The sequence below is a fragment of the Apis laboriosa genome, unplaced genomic scaffold, assembly GCF_014066325.1.
Source record: "Apis laboriosa isolate Shangri-la unplaced genomic scaffold, ASM1406632v1 scaffold11_cov152, whole genome shotgun sequence".
NCBI lineage: Eukaryota > Metazoa > Arthropoda > Insecta > Hymenoptera > Apidae > Apis > Apis laboriosa.
In genome coordinates this window covers 4348856-4371956 of record NW_025221020.1, presented here as the reverse complement: position 1 = coordinate 4371956, position 23101 = coordinate 4348856, and the positions used below count along the sequence as shown (strand labels likewise).

The following is a 23101-nucleotide window of genomic DNA, read 5'->3' as shown; positions in this document are numbered from 1 at the left end:
AATGGAACAAATTTGTATCCTTCGTGGCGAATAGACGGGTATATTTATTTAGGGTATATTCTTTTGAAGAGAATGCAATTATTTTCGCGGAAAATACACGTTTCCATTATGCGATAATTGTTTATTTGTTTTTCGATCCCGTATAGCAAGTAGAAAATACAGTAATAATCTTCATGTAATTTAAATCCATACGAATACATCGAATTACACATTTATGATGAAACACGTATCATCGAGCGATAAGCGATTTATTTCTTTTCTTCTTCTTCTTCTTCTTCTTCTTCTTCTTCTTCTTCGTAAAAAAAAAAATACAACACATATAATACGCGTACAACACAAGTATATAAATAAATATTCGTGTTACATAATTGATTGATTGATCATAGGAAAATCTTTGCAAAATATCGAACAGAATGAATTCGAACGATCGATACGATCTTTCAATGTAGAATATAGATAAGAGAATCGCTCGCGGGAATTAAGCGTGGTTCGATCGTTGATATAACAAATAATATAATAGAAATTATCAATTACTGATAAATATTTCTTTTTTTTAATAATCGTTCAATTTTTTTAATTATTATTCTTTTGTAATACCGTTGACACGGAGATGGTCAATAAAACTAAAGAGAAACAGTTCGATATATTCGTTCATCCTGTTCCCACGTTTTCTCCGATCGATTTCGATAGATTTTCGATAGATTAACGAATAAACGCGATAAAACGTGATTCGTCGGAAAGGCGAGGAAGAAAATTTGTTACCAACGATACTTGTTTGTGATATTTACATCTGCGCTCAAAGCGGATTTTTTATATGGAAAAAAGAAAAAAAAAAGAAAAAAAAAAAAGAGGAAGAAAGTANGATAGTAAAAAAAAAAAAAAAAAAAAAAAAGGAACATCTCCACTCGATTCGATATCATCATGGAATATATTGTCGAGAAGTAACATCATTTGACAAGCGATACTTGGAACTCCAATTTATTGATCGCTCGCATTGGCTTCGTTACACCTCGAAAAATCGATACAAGAAATATATAATCGTATGTATATCACCATATAGATATATATATGCGTATATATATATATTTTTTTTTCTCGTTTATTTTCCCGATATCTATATAAAATAAAAGAAACGAATAAAAAAAAAGAAAGATAAAAAATTGAGAAATATTCCTGTTGAGAAAAACGAAATATTACAGATGGACTAGATACTAATAACAATTTTATTTTCGCCTTAAAATAAACGCGTCTCGTTCGATCCGTCAAAATATATATATATATATTTTTATATATATATATAATATATAATTCTATAGATATGCGTTTCTATACGTTTTTTTTATACGTTCTCGTTCATCTCGTAGTAAAAATATTTTTTGGGCTTCATCTTTGGGCGATCATCGTTATCTCTATGCAAAGGTAGTTAAAAAAATAATTCGATCCTTGCTCGAACGTGACAACGTGAAAAGTTGGAGAAATCCTGTTTTAACGCGCGTTCCTTCGGGCAATTTCAGAAATTGCAGCATTCCGATGCGTCTAGACATCTGTCCTCCTTTTTTCTCATTTATCGATTTCTCGATAAATCAACTCGCGCCCGATGTTTTAAACGGATTTCAAGATTTCTCGCGTGACGATGTCTCGCAATTTATACAAAAATAAATCGTAGTCTGATAGCTATTTAAAGTAAGCCGGAAGACTTCGATTCTTCCCCAGTTCGCGCAGCTTCGATTCAACGATTCGAGAATGTTTTCTTTCTTTTTCTTTTTTTTTTTTTTCTTTTTTTTTTCTTTTTCTTTTCAAAATAAACATCATCCGACGCCGAAATTTCGTTAAAAATACATCCTCTTCGTAAAAAGTTGGATACGAGAAAAGATTACAAAAGCTAGAACAGCTTGATTAAATATTTCGATCGTTATTGAGAGTCGAGTAAAAATTTATATCGATAGACATAATATATCGGTATATATTATCATATCGTTTTTTCAATTCGATATTTTCCATAGCACTCTTTGGCTATTTTGCTTGGAAGGCAGCAGATCTCCACCTCTTCGATTCGAACGATATCGATCTTCGCCGAAGGAGAGAAAAATTTTCTCTCGAGAATTCAAACGTTCAAAACTTTCGCCGACACTTTCGTGGGAAGCAATCGTTTCTCTAAATATCTCGACAACCTCGATTACATTCTCCGTTCTTTTACAATTCACCGCGAACAAATTATTTCGTCGCGTTGGACTCGAGCACGCGACGAATTGCCGTTGAAATTCACATTGTTTCGAAACAACGTATCCTTAAAGAGAGAAGGATGTCTAAAATACAATTCGAAATAGAATACGAAAATATCCGATTGTTAAAAAGCAACGTTATCCCGAACACATATTGAAACGCACGTGCGAAAATGGTAAAAAAAAAAATTGAAATCGATTCGTTGTTGCGCCGATAAATAAACGCAGACCCAGCCCAGTTTGTTATTGCGAACGAAAATAAGGGTTGTGATGTGCGGGAAAGGATCTGCGCGGAATACGATCCTTTTAAAACTTGATTTTCGCGCGGAACAACGCGACAGAAGGAGATTCATTTCAACGATTCATTTGACTTGATGGCGAGGCGGTGGTCCGGCAGGTGGTAACGTGAGAGAGTCCCTTTTCTTCCTGTTGACGCGACGTCCGACGTGCAGAACCACGTCCCCAGCTTTCACGGACTTGAACTCGGCGATCGCCTCGGCGTGCGTCATACCGTGAAGAGGTTTCGAATTTATCGACAAAATTTCGTCCCCTGGAATAAATATTCCATCAACGATGAGTTTCAACGAAAGCGGATGGAATGAATGAGAGGATGTTTTTTTTTTTAAGATGACGTCGCACACCTTCCTTGACGGTTCCAAGATCCGCGGCCTGCCCATTGGGGAAGACCGTTTTCACGTAAATGCCCATGTTCCCTCGAGGACTGTCCGTACCGCCGACGATACTGAAACCGAGTCCTTTGTGTCCAGGACCCTTTAGAAATCTAGCCGTCAGTATCGTGAATGACGCGCCACCCTTGCCTGGCCTCGGTAGGGTGCAGAATCTCGACTCTTCACCCTCGCCAGCTTCGTCGATGTCTTCGAGTTCGGAGTCGGTATTCAGGCCTTCGTCCGTGTCTTGTGTACCCTTGAAATAGAAAAAAATAGAGAGAAATGGAGGTAGAAAGAGATGGATCCTTTTGTTTTCCCCCACTCACTTGCCAAGTCTTCAAACTGGAACCGGAGGAGCTAGGAATATTGGCAACGCTTCTGCTGTTCATTCGTCTGGTCGTCTTCTTGCCGGGGCTCCTTTCCGCCCCCAAACTGGACGGGCCGTCCTCTTTGTTCACGCACGGTGATCCAGGCCCAGAATTGGAATAATTATTCACTTGTCCACCGACTTTGAAATCGGTCATCCTCTTTCTTGGCGTCACCCTCGGTATGTGAATCTCCTCGAACGAGGCGTCGGTTTGACTTCTGGGCTTCGCGTTCTTCTGGAAATGGACGTTCTCGTACGAGTGATGGTCCCTCGTTTCCGAGTTGCTTCTCGCCAAGTGTCTGTCGGAATGGGGTGTGGCCGAGGGCGTCAACTCCGACCTGTGACCTCGTTGAAAACGCACGTTCTCGTACGAGTGTTCCTGGTGTCTGCACGAGCCGTCGCGATTCTCCGAGTTGCTTCGTTGCAACACGGCCCTGGATCTTGGGCAACACCCGGGGGACGAATCGGCGTACAACACGTTCTCGTACGCGTCCTTCTGGCTTTGATCGTGGCAAAGAATCGGCGAGTCGTACGCGCTACCGCTTTGAGAATACGTGAACGTCTTACTGGCGTTGGTCAACGGGCTGCTGCAATTGGGTGAATTCGGCACGCTTCCCTCCGCCAGCGTTTCGAGATTGTCGTGGAAAGGGTAGGGTGGAAGAGAGGTCGGCTCGCTGGAATCGTAGCCGTCTCCGTCGAAGTTCTGACTGCTCGACGAGGTCAGGGGGCTTGGAACGTAGAAATTGGACGCGTTGTCCTTTTGCGAGAACACCTCCGTGACGCTCAGAGCTTTCCTCTTCCGAATACCGGCGTTTATCTTGCTGAACTTGCTTCGTAGAACGTGCTGGATGTCAGCTATACCCTTGGTGGTACCTAGGCGATAGCAACGTTCGATCATCGTTCGATGATATCGTCGAATTATCGAGATTTTATTTGCGACGGGGAGAAAAAGGAAAGGTAAATTACCTGGTAATCTGAGGGAACTAGTTTGCAACAATTTCTTGGGCGAACTGCCGTCCTGAAGGCTCTTTGCGGCAGGCGAGGACTCCCTGCTAGCCGGGCTGGACCTTACGGGTTGAATAACCCCCTGGGTCGTTCCACCTTGTATCAGAGCCTCCTGTGGTTCCGAGCTCTCCTGGACGGAGCATCTCCTCCTCAGTTTCCTCCATCGTTGACTGATGCTCTTGTTCCATAAATTCAGGTCTGTAATGCAAGAGCGAAAAAAAAATTCCGCATGACTACCGGTCGCAGGACGAGCCGCTATCTCGTGACGGGAGGCGAGTACATCGAGGAGCTCGTTAAGGAAACAGGATGGTCCAAAATTGGCCTCGAAAAAAAGAGAGGGAAGATACTGTTCCTTAATCATCGGAAGGCTTAACGACAGGAAGCACTTATCTGTTGAACGAGCGATATAGCGTACGATAATATTGTTATTTGTCGAAGATAAAATTGGATCTCGATCGGGAAAGGATCGGAAAGAAGATGGAGGAAAATTAGATATTAGACAATAACGATTCGTTAATAATAATAATAATTCGAAATCCGGATGAAACGGCGATTTGATTTTCGACGCGCTTCTCTCTTTTTTTGTTCAAAAGTTCAAAACCGAAAAACGACGACGAAGAGCGAGACGTACGTTTTTCATAAAACTAGCAACTTATTCGATCATTACAATTCAATATAGTCTCCATGTTGTCGGATCCACGTGACCACAAAGGACGATCGACGTTTGAATCCTGTCCCTTTCACCGATTCCACGAAGGGTCATGCCCCTCTCGACTTCCTCTTCCTTCTCGCGGGCTGGCAGCAGTAGTTTGGCCGACCTTGGGGAAGAAGGCACGCGCATAACAAAACTCGTCGTTTTCCTCACCGGCGGAAGAAAGTTTAAACGTCATGAATAATTGATCGTTGATCGATGACAGGCATGGTCGTAGGGTCACTGAGCTTCGGACGTAACACGACTAATCAGGTATGCAATTGCGCGTTCGTCGCCTGGTTTCGGGACACGGGCCATGGTGGCGACGTGTCACGAGGACAACAACACCGATAACAACCACGATGAGGATGGGAACGAAGGGAACGAAGAACTGACGTGCACGCCGTTGTCCTCGGCGGTCGTTGCTGACACACTGGGGCGTCGGTGGCGGCTGCACTCGCCATTATCCGGAGTTACAGTCATCTTACAAAATGCACTTTCACTTGTCGACGTATCTGCGGATGCGCCCGGTTTCGCGAGGCCTTTTTCGTTCCGCACCGAACGCCGGACGTTGCGCTTCGTTTTCCATAGATTGCAAACAGTTTTAACCCTTTCGTTCGCGTGGCGAAAAAAGAGAATGAATAATAAATAAAAAATCCACGGCCGTGTATCGTGTATCGTATATCGTTTTCGTTATATCGACCTTTCCCGATATTCGCGCGGAATGCACGCGTCCAGAGCCGATGATGCGCAATTAGAGACGATCCAGCGCGTTGATCGATGAAGATTCCCTCGATGTTTCATATTTTATGTCCGATTTATCCTGCTCGTTTTATCGCGTTGCAACGTACGAAGTGAGTAACGTACGATTTATGGAATACGAGTCTCTCTCTCTCTCTCTCTCTCTGTCTACATTTCACTCCCATAACGAGAATCGACGTTCATTACCGGATTCGTTGTTGCGAAATGATATCCACTATCGGATGGACGCGTGATCGATTATTTTAACGCTTCTGTCGGCAGCGTTAATTAAAATTTGCCAGCATTGGCGAGCTTCATGCAAATCAGTATCGATTGCATCGAAAACTGGGATACCACCTTGAGCAGGTCAGCCGAAAACGAAAATCAAGGACGAATATTTCGCGATCGTCGAACGATGACAACGTTGCCCGATCCATCGATAAAAATCAATAAGAGTAAGTTTTTTCATTGCGCGGATCTCATCGCGCGTCCCTCTTCCCCCGTTCCGTTTATTACGTTTTCACCTACGGTTTTCACAATATAAACTTGGACAGCTTGTAATCCTCCGGATGTACGAGCATTTGCAACTCTAATCGAAGCAGCTCGGCGTAGAAATAAAAAAACCCAAGGATGTACGCCAACATGCTATCAAGATGTCGGTGATACGAAGATGGGTCGGTGCGATACGAATTGCAGAAGAGGATTCGAGGCGGAAACGCGAAAACTCGAGCGCGACCGATGCCTCGAACGACGACGCTTCTACCAGGATTTCGAAAACCACAGGAGTCCACACTGTACGCGGTCTCGACATGAACTGAAAGACTGGAGGTTTACGGTTACTTGGTGTGCGTAAAGCATTACGTGCGTGTGCGTAACAGACTGTACACACGTGTGCAGCTTGGTACCTGTGCATACAAGGTGACGCGGAAGAAAGTATCGAACTCGTTGACCGTCCTTTCGACCGTCCATTCGTGATACGAATTCCTCGCATAACCTCGGGATGACCCGATTCTTTTTTCTTTTTTTCCCTTGATATCGCGATACCGATTATCGACGGATTTGCAAAATGCGGAGAGTTCGCGCGTGAAATCGAAAAAAATTACGGAAGAACGGAGTGTTACGTTTAAAGAAAGAATATTCTTTTCAAAGGACGATGAAAAGTTTTCCCCAACATCCTCATTTCCTAGCGTACACATTGTACAAGACAAGTAACAAAGTGAACGCTCAACGACCGAAACCCGCCGGTTATTATTCCATCTTATTTCACATTTCACGCATTCTCGTTCCACTTTTAATCCCGCTCGTTTCCTCCACTCGCGCGATCCATTTAATTAAAGCTTCCACGGGGAAATATCATTTTCCTTTTTTTTTTTTTTTTTTTTTTTTTTTCCCGTTCACCGTGTATACCACTCATTCCGTAGTCCAATTGTGTACCGATTGTGGGAACCTTTCGCCGAGTGTTAGTGAACGTTCCTCTCTTCTCTTAGGAGCACGCTTTGCACGCTTTGCGCGAGAGTGTGCGAGCACGAGGGTAAGGCACGCTGTACGTAACGTACGCGTGTATATACACCTATTAATGTGCATCACGGGTGCGTGCACACCCCACATTCAAACTCGTGCGCCTCATGGTCAGGGTGGCTTGCATTATTTCCTACAATAATGCGTGTTCTTTGCGCGATGGTTTGCACGAAGGTGGACACGCGCGAGACCGAGAAACGACTGTCCAACGACGCGCAGAGTTCAATAATCCATCGTGCGAACACTTACCGAGATTTCGTTCTACGAAATTGTTTTTCTTGTACGCGCCGTTTTCTTCCGAGGAAAACGCCGATTTCGCACGTTTGCGCGATCAACTTGTGCATGTCGTCGTGAGGCGATGCAGCGGCGACTTAGGCGATCGGTGAACGCTCGACTTTCAAGGCTTCCTCGACTCGCAGGTTTGCAAGGACAGGAAATTACGTTAAAACGACGATGAACGGTATGGTATCCATTATACCTCGTCTTGGCCTACATACCATTCGGTTACCTTTCCACCCACGAAACGTGGTAAGGTAGGTGGGTAAAACGCGATAAACTGGGTGAAAAATGAGCTACGACATGGAACGAAATTAATTCCAGTTGTAATGAATGATACTTGCGTTTTTTTTTTTTTAAAGAAAATTAAAATGAAAGAATTTAATGATTATTATTATTTTTTTTTTTTTTTTTTTGTAATGCTAGTGAGATCAGCAGTTTCGTTCTTCCGAATGTTGTTGTATTGTGAATGGATAATAAAGACCGCGAAATCGCGATACGAGGACATTTCTTACCGAGCTTTCGTAACGGATACATCGTTATGAAATTCTTTCGGGTGGTGTGAATAGAATGAATGAGAACTGTTTGTTAGCACTCTTGCATCACTTTAATATTCACACTGTTTATCTTCTATTGGCCTATAAAATTTGACAGAGAGAGATAAGAAATCTGATGGAGTGAAATACGATTTTTATGATCATTCGTAGAAATTATATATTACATCAATTGAAATATTCACCTCATTTCTATTCTTGATAACAATATCCTTTACATCATTCGATATACTTTTAATAATTACTGCTTTGAACGGATATAATGCTTGAACGTATTAAACACGTGCTCGACCATGCATAGTTACCTATTTCAAGTTCCACTTATAAGAAACGTCAACGTTATGCGTGAGATCAAGTTGAGTGAATATTTCTCCTATTGCTCATTGTGCTCTCGGTGCTCTCGTCGGTTTATCGCTAGTTTCGAGTGGTCGCATAAAGAAGATATTTTTCTTACTTTTTCATGCATAAGTTACATAAAAGAACGGAATATGCAATAAATTCTAAAAAAAAAAAAAAATAAGTCTGGAAATGAATCGACAATATGTAAATATAATTAGCATTTCATATCGTTCCATTTAATTTTTCTCTGTCCGATGCGGTAAAACTCCTCTGACCGATATTTTCATATTGGTTGAACAATTACATAAAAAATAACTAGTTACGTTCATTCTGCGTTTTATACGATTGACATAAATAAAAAAAACTTACATATTACTTTATCTTCGTATATCTATTTCAATCTATAAATCATTAAAACATTTGCAAAAAAAGCTTTATCTAAGAAGTGCAATATTTTACAACTAAATAACATCTTATATAGAATAATACAATAGATCTTATCAATTACATAAATTTATATATACTTAATAAAATTCCAATCAAATATTTCTTCCAAGTATCCCATTGAACGTTGATTAGATTCTGTCAAAACGATTATGCGAAAAGATTGACGCAAACATTCTTTCGATAGACATCAACAAAGAACGGAGTGGCTCGAAGAAGTTTATTCAAAGAAATGGACGTGCGGCGAAAGAGAGAAGAGGAAAGGGTAAGAAGATAGAAAGGGAAAGAAAGAAAGACGGGTATTAGCGAAGAGAGATGCAGGAAAACGTAAAGATAGACGGAGAGAGAGAGGAGAGAGTGGAACGTGGCAAGACAGAGAGAAAAGGGGCTCGTAGGTAATATACACACAGTCGCAGTTGGGAACGCGTAGCCTAGTGCCTGTGAGGAATGCGTAAACGGTAGAACCGTTTTGTGAACGAAGATGGAGAGAGAGAGAGAGAGAGAGAGAGAAAATGCGGCTTGACTGCGCTCGAGAGATAGGGAACCGATAAAAAAAAATATCGAACGTTTCGTCATCGGTTAAACGATTTTTGATAAAAATCGCGAATACCTCCGTATCCTCGTTACTTTCGTAACGTTCCTTTCATTCCATTCCATCGCCACATTACGCTACGGTACAATTCATTTCTAATTATTCGCGTGAAGAAATTTGCCCGCGAATTTTTCCGACTGCAAAATTTTTTTCTCCGCTACACGTAACGCGTTGCGTAATCTCCTCGCGATTTTCCATTCTTCGTGTCTCTGAATTTTTATATTCGGGCTTGAATGTTATTGGGGGGCGTTTATTCGAGCGCTTCCGTTCTCGCCACGGGCCTCGCGACAATTCGTATATTTTTAATACTTTTGCATCGTGCAAGGCCAATGAAGCGTTGGAGGAGCATCGTACGACGCTTGATAACGAATAATCGCACGTTTACTCGCGTTCAACTCGTCGTCGAACGAAACGCGTTGACGCGCGCAACGTTGTTGCATCGCTGTTGACACTGATTCCCGATTCAGCTTTATGCATTATATTTTCCAGCGAGCAACGAATATCTTTCGCCTCGATAACGGTCGATCGCTGCGCAAATTGTGCCCGTCGATCTCGCGTGAAGAGGATGAATTCAATGGGAAACGCGATGGGAAATATGCGGCTCCGTTAGAAAGTTCCTCGTTAACAGTAAGATCGATCATCGTTAGAAATAGAACAGTATGTAACGTATGGAATTACCAATTATGGCTGTTATGCAAGAGAATGGTTTAATTTCCGAGACAAAAGGTGTTCTAAAATGTCGAACAATCGGTGGAATCTTCCTACTTTTCACCTTGCAACGTTGGTATAGATTCGAAAGAAAATTGGCGACCAAGACAAAAGTCAATTTATCATTATATTGTACGAGAGACATACTGTCTCCTCTTGCATGTCAGTCGTGCAACCAGTTTTGTCGACAGTGTGAATAGTTCGGAACGTGTCCGCGGAATAATCGGCTAACTGTATGCAGACAATGGCTGAGGCCACTCGGCACGCATCGTTGACTCCAATTATGCAAGGAGTTCTCAACTTGGCGCCGTTACCACGATTACACAGCCTTGTTTGTGCATTATCGAGCCTGTGAACAGTCTGTTTTATCGTTTATATCGATACGGTAGTCGTTGGTAATTTTATTCCTGTTTCTTAATTCACGATCATAACACAGGGTTCTGTAATTCACGAAGATTTACGAGCTGACGTGTTTCCTACCTTCGTTCGTCTCGAACCGACTCGAAAAAAGATTGTTCGGTATAGGAAGTTGAGTTAGAGTTGATTTAGAACAAGGTTCCCTGGTATTACAGGGATGAAGCAAGCCAAAGTTTCGTCGTTATTTTAACATTTGTAAAAGAAAAAGTATCGTTTACAATGAGAGATCGTAATGAACGCTAATGAGAAAGTAACGACAGCCACGAAGCTTAAAAGCCGGGTAATAAAATATCCATTATTCGAGGCTCGCGTGTGCGTGTTGCAACGCATCGGAAGAGCCACCATTAAAGATGAATTTTTTTTATTGAAAATCGCTGTTTGTAACTACCAATTCTCTACGCTATATTATCGCAACGGAATATTTTGATACAATTAATTTTTATCAAACGTATCCTTTTTTTTTTATATATATATATATACATTCCGTAAGAAAATTTCAACAGTTTTTTTTCGATATTTATTTTTATGGAACGTCGCGCAACCAACGTCAATAAACAGCGTTCTAAAATTATCGCAAAACATTTCACGTTACAACCTTTTAGCCGTTAATTGTTCAAATGATAAAAAAATTAATTGGGAAAGCATTGGGAACCAAGTGGAAAGTTGTGCAACGTTCGAGGTTATCTGTTGCGTGACCGCATTGTATTTGCATGGAAAAATATCCAACGCTTATACACGATCTCTCGGGGCTCTTTTGGGTGGTGAACATAAAATCGAAAGTAGCCATTTTTTGCCCGATCAAGGAGCGCATAAATCATTCGGCACGCGGAGAGTTTAACCTCTCCCTTCTCTCGCTTATTACGGTTCCGAAGAAACGTAGGGAGGACGCGACTCTTTCGAAGAATGCAGAGAAATTACGTGCGGGTGCGCGATGCGTGACGCAAGTACCTGCGATATACATTGCTCTCCCTTGTTTCCGGACGAATTATCGCGCGCTTTCTCGCGGCACCGTTACAACCGATATTGTAAAATATCGGTTAAATTAAATTTACGAGCTGGTCTCGGGAATCGGGAGTGTCGCGGGAAATGAGGTAAATGATAAACGAGAGAGGGGAGAAACGGCAGAGGAGAGAAGAAAGGGAGGCGGTCGAAGACAGGAAAAGGAAGGGAACGAAGCGAAACGGAACAGAATGCTGTGCCTCGAGGCCTCGAGATGTGTGGCGCGCATTGCGCGTGAGCACAATGCTTTTTAAGTGGCCGCTATGCGATCCATGAACCACCAGCCTGCAAACCGCCGGTGTCAACGTTCGCTGACTAAAGAACAGGATCATTCTCGACAGGAAGTATACTATCTTTATACACCGAATTTCAATCAGACGGAACTCAACGGTTCGTGCCTCGCATCCGGCCACGATCGATCAAACCGAGCGTTCCTCGATAGAGACGTGTCTCCATCGAACGATTGGCAATTGGAAAATGGTTGTAACGGTAATTCGACAATTCGCGCGTGAAGTTTACTATCGGGATTTAGAAGAAGCCAGAAGAGAATCTCTCTCGTTCTCAAAAAAAATTGAAACTTGTCAAGTAACAACAACGTGGAATGTAATATCGTTTCTCGCTCGAGTACAATTATCGTAATTAGTAGGAGCAGATTCAAATTCAAATTCTCAACTTCTCCCTGTTCGCTCGGAAAGAAAGAAACCTGAAATCATCGGGATTTCAAGTTTGCGCCGGGCACAATGGGGGCGCAACGTTCCTTAGGACCGGTCGACGATGGCAAATTTACGCTTTTGTTCCTTAATGGGACAAAAGATCCTCGATCCTTCGTTTACGCGTATATTCTTACAAAAGAAGGTGAACACGCGATTAAGCGATTGTCCGCTTTCCTTTTTGCACACCGGGGGACGTGTTATTACGTACACGTCGCGTGACTCGGAAAGAGATTGGAGATTTTTTTCGCAAAAATCGTCTCCGCATCTCCTCCGTTGTCAATTCGAACAGAGGGAACTGTCACGCGAGACGCTGTCTCTTCCCTGTGGGGATCTTATTGGCCGCCTTCTTGGAATTTCGTCAATTACGCTCGGGCATCGGTGCGGGAGCACACCGTGTAACAGTGTAGCAGCTATAAGCGATAATTTCAGGGCTAACGCAGGGCAAACGGGGAATTGAATTACTCTATTACCATGGCAATTTGTTGGACTATGGTGTAATTCGGAATGTGACGTCATTCGAGGCATGCGGGAGAACTGTACCGCTCGAACAAAGAACCCGTTCTTGTTGCTTCTTTAAAACACGGAAATCGATCGACGGGACTCTGTACGATGCGATAACAATGAGGGATAATGGAGGAGGAGAAATGAGATCGAGAAACGAACTCCGGAATTCTCACGTTATCTCGTTTATTAGTAACGCGAAAATCCTCGATACCATTATTCTTTTTATCTTAATTCTATCTTAGAATAATGAAATTTGATAATTAACGTAATAAAATATATATATACATATTTTGATTGTAAGTAAATAAATTATTTTTTAAAAATTAATGACATATCACTTCGTCGTTTGTACAATGTGCTGGATATAAGTCTCGCGAAACATCGATTATTTTCTAAGTAAAACAAGAATAATTACGCGATTCACAGTGACAATTTTTCGCGTAATAATAATAATCTATACGATGCTACGTAACGCGTAACACGACCGATACGATTTTTCTACGATAACACCTTTTTCCTATGGAACGAGGCGCGATAAGCAGGCGCCCGCTGGTGAAATCATTGTCAGTCGGCTTCATAGCAACCAACGCGCATTTAATTGCTCGACGAACAATGCCCGCTTTTTTTTTTCCACCTTTCATCGTCGTTCCATTTTCTGCCGAGAATCGTCACAGAAGCGTCAAACGTTCGAATGATAGATATCTCTATTTCGGATCAATTCAAAAGAAAATCTCTCTTCCGTGCCGAATCATCGTCTTCTTCTAGATCTGCGAAACTCGAGAGAAATCGAGGAGAAGAAGAGGAAGAAGAAGAAAGATCGAATATTCGCGCAATATCATCATATGATACTTTACTTAAGAGGAGAGTTGTGCTCGAGAGATTTCTCTCAGCACAAAGCGCGCATTCGATCGATTAACTTGACATTATCGCTCTTGGTTATTATAAATAGCGGTAAACGGGGGTGCCCTATCTCTCGAACGCTGGAACAAAAGTCAGCGATCTCTGTGAAATTACGCCGATTCTCGAGACCCCTCTAAATTCGAAACGGATCCAACGAGATCCAAGAAAATCTCCTCGAGTATCGATTTCCCGAGTTTTCTCGATAACTCACGACACAGGAGGCCGACCGTGAGAAAACTTGGCCGAATATAATGGAGCACAGTGGTCGGGCTCGCGCGCACACGCGCACATACAGCGCGCATAGCGCGAACGCTCGCCTTCGTACGTAGTTTGAGTGCTCGTAATTAAGTGCATAACGAGGCTTGTTTACACCGAGTCGGGTCCTCGTAATCTCCAGAGCCGCTTAGTCTGCCGTTTTAATCGGACTCTTCTTGGAACGGAATTTATGGCACGCCCAATGGTGTACAATAGCGAGACACGATACACGATGCACGTCGAGGGGGCAGGGACACCGATGGAATTTTTTTTTCGGTATCTATTTTCGCTTCCAAATTTCTGAATACAACGTCCAATACAAGAATTTAAGAACTTTCTAAAATAATTCGTAATGATAGTTAGTTGTATAATCACGCGCGAAAAGATTGCGAATAAATTTGCGGAGAATGATAAAAGTACACGGAAGGAATTCGAGTATACGGAATCATCATGAACGAAACGGGGCGTACCTATGATGGGAAGAAGCCGCACCTTGGAAAATATTTGACATTTTAAACACGGATTATTTCGATCAACGGTACAGTTTTAGCATACGGTTCGAAAGGAGGAGGAGGGGGAGGGAAAAATTTGGCGGAGACGTCTCGCGAAACGGGTGAAACGGCGGTTGAACTTGTCGGGATGAAAATGTCAGGCATTTACCACGGAAGGATTTCTCTCACCTTTCGGCGGCTGGATGCTCCCGTCTTTCTTTCTGAACGAACGAACGAACGTAATAAATAATCCGCTCGTGACACGACACGGTACGCTGAAACACGAGAATCTCCTTATCGATCGGTATCGAAACCACGTTGCTCCGTACGGCACCGATTTATTCGTCCCTCCTCCGTTGGGGGGACGAGGAGAGTCGCGTGATCGATCGTTAATATATCGATACGAAAAAAAAGAAAAGAAAAGGAAACGCGCATCCGTCATCGACTCAGAGAGACAAAAACCTTGGTCGCAAAGTCAGCGTTAAAGAAATTGTTCTCTCGTGGAACAAGTTTATCGTTTATACGATACAACTTACGTAAGCTCGTCAAATTTCAACGACGAGCAACGACTCACTCGTGGAAAGGTTAATCGTACGCAGGGAAATATCGTAAGCACGTTACAAAGAGATCTCTCACCTTTGTTGTCGCAGACGTCGCAGAGCACCATCTCCAGCGGGAATAAGGTTGCGTGTGCATCCGACCGCGTGATCGCGTCCGCACTGAACAAGTTGGCACGCCCGGAGGACGCTGGTCGGCGACCACGTCGCGACGACAGGCCGGAACGGGACGAAGAGGAAGACGACGAGGAACGGCGTGCGCGTATCGACCAAGTTCGATAATGTGTAGTCGACCGGCCCCTGGTTCGAGGAACTCGCGCGGTTCGTGTCCACCAAGCGACGAGCAATGAACGACGAACGACGAACGACGAACGTTGAACGTTGAACGAGGAGCACGGTCAGGGGGAAACGATACGAGGGAAAAAACGAAATAAAGGAACGGTTCGGATCTGGTTGCCGCGGAAACTAAGGGAGAGACCGCAGAAATAGAGAGGAGGAGGTAGGGAAACGAGGAAAAAGAAAGGGAGGGTGGGATAAAAATGGGAAGTGGAGGAATGAGGGGGGGAGGGAGGGAAGGAAGGTGTCCACGATGAAGGAGGAAAGGTGGATCGGCGACGGGTTCGATCTCCGTTGTAAAATGCTCGCGGTTTGACAGCTAGATTTGCACTGAGGAGCAACATCGGCCCATACGCCGGACTTACGGTATGGGTCTGGTAGGGTGTTGGCGGGACGAGGGGGAAGATGGCTGCGTTTCATTGTACGCACACCATGGGCCACCATGGAGGGGCAGGAAGGACGGCAGATCAATATTAGGGCGTAGACTCGAAGGGTAAGGGCCGTCACTCTGGATACACACCCATGTGCGTGTGCACGTCGAAAGAATGCACGAGCATTTCGAGTGCATCGGCACGATGCATCATCGATGACCGCCTATCGATCGTTCGTCCGTGGAATCCTTATCGAGCCGCGGCCTATTGTTCTCCTCGAGATATTTGCCGGTTCTTCCGGTCGACGATCGTCACAGAGAACGATTTGTAATCCATCCACGACGATTCGTGGTCGGCAGCCAACCGTGCTTTTCCCATCGCTTGCTTTCGACCGTTTTGCTATCACTCCAAGGCTTGAAACAATTTCGTACCGATGAAAATAAGGGGGAATCCTTGAAAAGGGGCGTTCGTGTTGGGACGATTCGCGGGATGCGCCGTCGTTTCGTAAACGTTTATCGCGTCCCTCGCCATTCTGACGCAAGATGAAACGTACGCAATCGTTCGACGGTTAACACAGCTTTTTGCGTAATCATTTTTATGAACAGTGGGCAAGGCGAGTGGTAAATGCCGATGCGCAATAACTTTTCCGCGCGTGAAAATGTGCAATCGTGCGGCAGAGAAGGCGAATCGAATAAACCCTCCAACTTTTTCGTGTAAACTCGATATCGATACACGATATATAAATTATATTCCTCGCTCGCGAAATTTGAAATTTTCTTCGCGTGAACGCGCGCGAGAAATTCCCCCCATTTTTTTTTTTAATATTCGCAATCTCGCTCGAACGATGCATGGAACTAAAACGCGTGGCAAAAAAAGTATTTGGAAACACGCTGAAAACGATGTAAATACCTTGGCTCGTATATCTTTAACGCGACGACAGTCCCGTAATTTATCGAATCGCGTACATCGCGAATATATATCTGGCGAGGAGAGGAAGAGAGAAAGACGGGAGAAGAAGCTTAGACTTTCGATCGTTTCTTTTCCGAAAGACGAGCCCCTCGCCCTAAAACCACCGCTCCGTTTCCCTTCCCTCCCCCGTTTTACGAGTGTGCCCAAAATTGTAACGCGATAAAGCGTTTTCGTTTCGTAGCGTGGAGCGAGCCTCTTTTCGAGGGCGTCGAGATAAGGTAAATCCACGTAACGTAAAGTAAGATAATCGAAAGATAAAAATAAAACCGAAAGGGACGGGAAAAAAAGCGGTTGGCTTTCGTCGAGGCTCGTCGAATCGAAATAAATGATCTGGCGCGATCGATGAGAGAGAAGCGACGAGGAGAAATTCGTGGCGTGAGAATCGAGAAATCAACCGTCTAATCGCGACAGGAACGTTCCGCGTCGCGATCTTGGATCGGACGAACGAGATTCCAAAATTTTGAAAGGAAGCAAAAAAGCAAGAATGCTTGCTTCCTTCTTCGCGATTCGAATTATTTCGAAAGGATCGTTGGATGAAGTGGAGCAAGCACGAAGTGGGGGACACGATCACGATTTTATGTTACACGAAGCGAGGAGAGTAGAAGCGTTTTCCGTTCCTCCTAGCTAAATCCATATGTTGGGACATATGTTGTTAGGGATACGCTACCCTGACCTGCACTAGCAACAAGAGCGACAAAGGGAGCCTACACTGAATGTCTAAAAATAGGGGTGCCCCGAGCTAAGGGATTAATGGCCACGCCGGTTGTAATTTTAAACACCTCGGCGAACGTTGCTAATCCAATTCGCCGGCTTATAAAACTCCCTCTGCTCTTTAAGCAGGCCAACAATCAAAGGGGGAAGGGAGAGAGGGTCATCGAAATGACCAGCAGATATTTCATAATAAATCTCACTTAACTCCGCCGATCGTGTGCGTAGATCGGTATTACAGATGCATATAGAAGCGTGAATGCTCCTTTAGGGACAATCGCGGAGCAATTTTCGACGAAACGGAATGGAATAATACAGATTGGCGAGATCGATTTTCCATCATTTTATTCGTCGAGCTTTTCGAACCTCTACTATTCTCTTTACCAGGAATTATCTTTGATACGTGCGCAGATGTATACGTCGACGATAAATTTGTTTTCTAACACGTAACAAAGATATCTCTAATCTAAAGTGTGAACAAACATTGACTCGCTCACCCTTTCGTTGATCCTCGGTGTCCGAATGAAGCTCGACGTCGTGCAGCCTCATCGATTGCACGAATCCTCTCCAATGGCTTCGCGATCTCCTCCTCTCGTGCAAATCCGACTTCAAGTCCGCCATTTGCCGATCGCACTCCTTCAACAATCCGTCCAGAATATCCGGCCTGTTGAGCTCCTTCGTTCTCGCTCTTGACTCATCCGTTGGATCGCCGTTGTTCGAACGATTGTCGTCGTTCGACGACGTTTCAATTTCTTTCCCCGTGTTCTCGCCGCTCCTCGAATCCTCCTCGATATCGTTCTTATCCTCCTTCCCGGGATCGTCCACCGTAGTTTTGTCCGTTTCACAGCTGCGTCCGTTCTTCCATTCTTTTCTCTTACGAATAGGAGGTTGCGGGTGTATCTCCTCCGACCCTACGACACTTTTCCCTTTCTCGGATCGCTTGGGATCCACGCCGCTCTTCTGCGAACACGCCTTACTCGACGCACTTTTACCGTTCACGCTTTTACCAACCTTGGACGCGTTCCTCGGATTATTGTAACGATCCTTCAACGATTCCCGATTGCTTCGGGACGCCTCCAACAATTTTTGAGCGAGTAATCTCGTTTTATTAATTTCCCCCCCGGATCTCTTCTCGCACTCGTTCCTCTTCTCGATCTTCTTCTCGTTCGAACATTTCACCACCGTCCTCGGACAGTTATCGGGGCTTTGGAACATCTGTTGTATCTTGAAGATGTCCGATCGAATCTTGGCCGAACTCGAGATCTCCGATTTTTTATTAGGCGCGACAGAAGATCTCGCCTCGCTCTTCTTCGCCGCCGCGATCCCCCTCTGATACCTCTGAGCCGGAGGCGTGTTCCTCAATCTCTCCAGATCCTTCAAATCGGCGAGCATGGAGCTCGGCGCCCTCGACGATCTACCGGTCGCGCCTTCGATCGCGATTGTTCTCGGCCGATCCTTTTCCACCCGGCCGATCTTCTCCATAGGTATCAGTGCCGGATCGACGAACACCGTGTCCCGTATCTGACTGATGTTCCGCAGCCTTGGCGCCCCGACCTTGACCCCGGTCGTCCTCATAATCACCTTCTCCATTGACTCGATCTCTCTTTCACAACGGGGCATACGTCTTTCATCGATCAATTTGGCCCGATGAACGTCGATTGCTGGCACAAACGGGCCGTGATACATCGGGCTATTAATGGAGGAAACTGCTCGTGAATCGGGCACGGGATCGCTCGGCCTGCTGCTTCTGAGCGGTGACATCCTGACCAGCCTCGGTGCATCCCTGGGATCGTCGGTCTGCAAACTGCCTCTGTACACCATCTTCTTCTTCTTCTTCTTTTACCTCTCGCCTATCTTCTTGTCCTTCCCTTCTCCCGATCGTTTAACCGTCATTCTCGCGTTCTCGCATCCCCATCCTGAAAATCAAATGTTCCCATTAATACGGATAATTCCTTCTTCCCTCCATAACGTAGCGTATCTTATCGCATATTTAAAGCGGTAGATCAACGTCTTCCGTTTGAGAGGCAAGCGAGTTGGGTATCTTCGTTTCCGTTCCCTGGATCCACGCTGGATCGAGGAAAGATTTATTTATCGGTGAAGAGCGGTGATCGAGCGTGCTCACCGTTGATACGATTTCCTCTCTCCGTGGAATTTGCGCAATTTCCAGAGGAAATTGTTAACCGAGACCGGATCGATCGGATAATTTCTCTTTCGATCGCGATCCTTACGTTTAACGTTTCCTACACGGCGAGGATCGCGTAACTGTTAATCGGCGTAAATTACAACGAAGAGGTAGACCGCCGTCGGTTGCTCGCCGCCAAGGCTCCAGCCCGACAACGAGTCGGTGGGTGTCAACCATGTAGGCAGCGGTGACCCGGCCATCTTGCGACACGCGCAAAGACACGTAGGTGTAGCGCGCTAATCGACGCGACAATCCTTCGTCGTCGTTTCAACCGTCGTATCCAACTGTATTTTAATCGGTATTTTAAGTCTCGTTGCATTCCAATTACGCGAGATGGGCCGACGTCGGGGGTGACGATCGACGACGGCCGTAAATGGACGCCAAGATCGATCATATGGAACGGTCGCCGCGTTCCTTTCATTCTATTAGGATCGCCGCTTTGTCCAACAGCCAACGCTTCCACGGCCGATTGTTATGCCGTTAATATCGTTCGATCGTGATCCGTTATGTAACGCTTCGAGTTTCGTTCTTTCTTACCTTCGTATCGATCGATCATCGTGCATCATCGATCTTTACAATTATCGGTATATATATATATACACCTCGTAAATATTGCTATCGTACTAGTTACGCGTCGTATCAGTTTTTGCGGTTATCACGGGCAAACGTAATCGAGTAATAGTAGTCGCCAGCCTCGTCCACTCGATCGCGAACAGATATCGTATTTTTAGTTTCTTCGAGTACGTTCGAAACAACGTACGCGCAACGTTACCACGTGTACAGGTTTTTTTGCGGTTCGGTACTGGAGAGATGCGTCTGTGATACGTGTAGCGTACGATGCACGATGCGGTGACATCGGTTCGATGCTCTCGCGAGAGAAATAACGATTCGTTCTTCGATATTTGATAGGCTTTTTTCCAATTCGAATTCCATTTCGAGAGAAATCGTGGTTTTTTTTTTTTTTTTTAAAGAGATCGTCGTTTCCAGGCGAAAAGGTTCTTCTTCCGGTTAGAAGAGTTAGTCTCACGAAACGCATCACGCAACAACGGCCTCCTCTATATAATTTCGATTTGTACGTAAAGACTTCCCCCGAAAGGAATTTGCAATTTCGTTCACGGTAACTTATTACGACCATTGTTTATTCGTCAATTAGTCACGGTAGGCGAGATATTCTCGAACAGGATTTTTACATCGTTTTTCCATAACCACGAGCTTTCCAAGGAAGATCGCGAGGAAGATGTTCATCGATAAGTCTCGCTCGATCGATTTATCATTTTCGTTTCCGTTCCGATTAGTGCGACAATGGTGCGTAAAGCAAGCAGGGGCACGCTCGAAAGGAAATACACGCGACGAAAGGAAATCAATCGTGATTTACGTACGTACCATTTCCTTCAAACGTGGACAACGTTTCACGACGCGAGGATTCTCGTTAAGCGCACGCTAGGCCAAACGATGGCCACGATGCGACAGACAGGCCCGGTTCTGGTAAACTCGGCCGCTCTTCTCGATATCTCGACTCGATTTGTCCTTCTTCGTAGTAGAATTTCTAATCACGGAAACTATTCTCCCGCTCTCTCGTTACCTCTGCAATAAAAAGGTTCATGCATTTTCCATTAAAAGAATGGCGGCGCTTTACTTCTCCACGGCACACGCATCCGTTCCCTTTCTCTCTCTCTCTCTCTCTCTCTCTCTTCCCTTCTTCCACGCGTTTTATCAGCCTTTCCTCGACGTTCTTAGCTCCAGCCAGAAGGCTGCCATCTCTCAACGTAGCGAGCCGGAAACGATAGGGTATTATATTTATTTCCATAGCAGTGGCATGCAGTTCGCCACTGTTATTACGCAAACGCTTTCCTTCTAACGTTTCTAACGTTTTTCATTGTCAATTAGTGATTAATTGGACGTGAATCGAGCGTACGGGGCTCCGGATAAACCGTAATTGCACGCCTGTCTTCCACGTAACCCTTCGTGCTTTTCCCCGTGCTTTATCACCGAGCCGAGATCGCTCGGTATATACATATTTATGTTGAGAACTTAGCGGATCCGCTTCCTTTAAACTAGTGACAGCCATCCACGGTAAAACTAGACCGATCCCATGTAAGAGGATGAGAACCGAGCAGCGGATGCCAGGAAATATTCTATTTTTACGCGTTACGGTTGATAAAAAGTTTCAAGGCTAACCTCTGTCAGGGTAGTGGAAGTATTGACCATCCTCGCAACGGATGAGTTTAAAACGAATTATTAATTTACGAGCCATAAATCGTCTCTCTCTGTTAATTGGGAAAATGCAATTTTTTTGCCTCACTTCGATTATCTATTTCTTTACGATCTTTGAAAAATCGAATCGCTTCCAAATCTCCAAAAACTCACCCAAACTGTTTTACGATCCCACGTAAAGAAACAGCTGCACGTTGTGCTGCACGCACAACCTCCTCCTCTTTTTTCTTTTTCTCTTTTTTCTCTCTTCTTTTCCTCTTCTCTTTTTTCTCTCTCCCTCTCTCGAAACGAAAGGCAAAAATTCCTATTTCCACGAGGACCGGCACAAACGTGGTATCGAAACGCTGGTATCGAGAATAATTTTCACTGCTATCGCGTACAAGTTACTTACGGATTAGCGTTGTACGCTTACGCGCGGTCCACGCACGCGGTTCCGTTTCCCCGGAAGCGGAAAAAACAAACAGACCTGGCCGAAAACTCGTGCACACCCGTGATTTCGTGGTCGAAACTATGCAAAGTCCTACGCGCGACTTCCTCCTCGCTGCAACTCGAAGGGAATACGCGATTCGAAGAGCGAGCGAGGACGCGTGTTGCCGCGACGGAACGCTTGAAGCGACAGTACCAAGTTCCTTCGTGCCGTAAGAAGCACTGAATGGGTTTGCCAGCGACGAAACATAATCGCGTTTACAGGCACAGCTGTAGGTACACCACTCTTTTCCTTTCCTTTCCGTACGAGCCAGTGAAGTACCACCGAAGGATCCCCACTACGTGCACGCGTACAGCACGAGCGACGCACACCCACGCGACACCCGGTATACGTGGGCAGCCACGGTTGGCATCGAGGAGAAAAGGAGAAGCCAGATGCCCGCCAACTGTCAAATTTTCTTGCTGCTTCCACGGAACGCAACCGCAATCCGCCCGTCCGTCCCACCCTTGCCCCCCCATCTTTCTCGCGTTTCCATTCGTCCACCCGTTCTTCTATTTAATCGTCGTTGATCGAGCGTGTAATTTATCGTCGGTGCGATCGATGCTCGTGAAGCGTCACGTCTCTCGAAGGTCGAGATCTCGATTCGTTCGTAAGCGATGTCGAAAATAGTCCGCAATTTCTGTTTCGCACGCTTAAGTAGCCGTAATCGCGATTACGTTCTCCATTCCGGAATATATCGTATCGTGGCGAACGAACGTTTCAAAAGCCAATGCACGAGTTAATAGCCGCCCACGGTTTCAAGCGATGATAATGAACTACTGGTTGGTAGTGGATTTACGGAGGGAAACGAGGATCAACGCCGAGTTGCCTCGTTTCTCGATAGAGTCGTTTCGCGAACCGCAAATGTCGTTATATTACCGGTTACGTCCTAAC

General features: G+C 44.8%; 1 protein-coding gene across 3 annotated transcripts; it reads right to left on the bottom strand.

Annotated features, from left to right (window-relative positions):
* Positions 1-1029: 1029 nt before the first annotated feature.
* LOC122720141 lies at positions 1030-22634 on the bottom strand. Of its 3 annotated transcripts, XM_043946642.1 has the most exons (7): positions 21895-22634; positions 20911-21111; positions 17843-19261; positions 4224-4460; positions 3217-4130; positions 2864-3146; positions 1030-2772 (listed from the first exon to the last, which is right to left on the bottom strand). In XM_043946642.1, exons 3-7 carry the CDS (start codon positions 19164-19166, stop codon positions 2585-2587), a joined length of 2946 nt encoding a protein of 981 aa, XP_043802577.1. In that variant the 5' UTR covers positions 19167-19261; positions 20911-21111; positions 21895-22634; the 3' UTR covers positions 1030-2584. The 3 variants fall into 3 exon arrangements, with proteins under 3 accessions (XP_043802577.1, XP_043802578.1, XP_043802579.1); XM_043946643.1 differs by lacking the exon at positions 20911-21111; XM_043946644.1 differs by lacking the exons at positions 20911-21111; positions 21895-22634 and adding an exon at positions 19468-19646.
* Between the last annotated feature and the right edge of the window lie 467 nt (positions 22635-23101).

Coding starts and splice junctions, on each gene's coding strand:
- LOC122720141 (XM_043946642.1), bottom strand. CDS start 19,166: ATGGTGTACAGAGGCAGTTTGCAGACCGACGATCCCAGGGATGCACCG. Junction 3,147..3,216: donor CCAGTTTGAAGACTTGGCAA/GTGAGTGGGGGA, acceptor TTCTATTTCAAG/GGTACACAAGACACGGACGA. Junction 2,773..2,863: donor TCTTGGAACCGTCAAGGAAG/GTGTGCGACGTC, acceptor TATTTATTCCAG/GGGACGAAATTTTGTCGATA.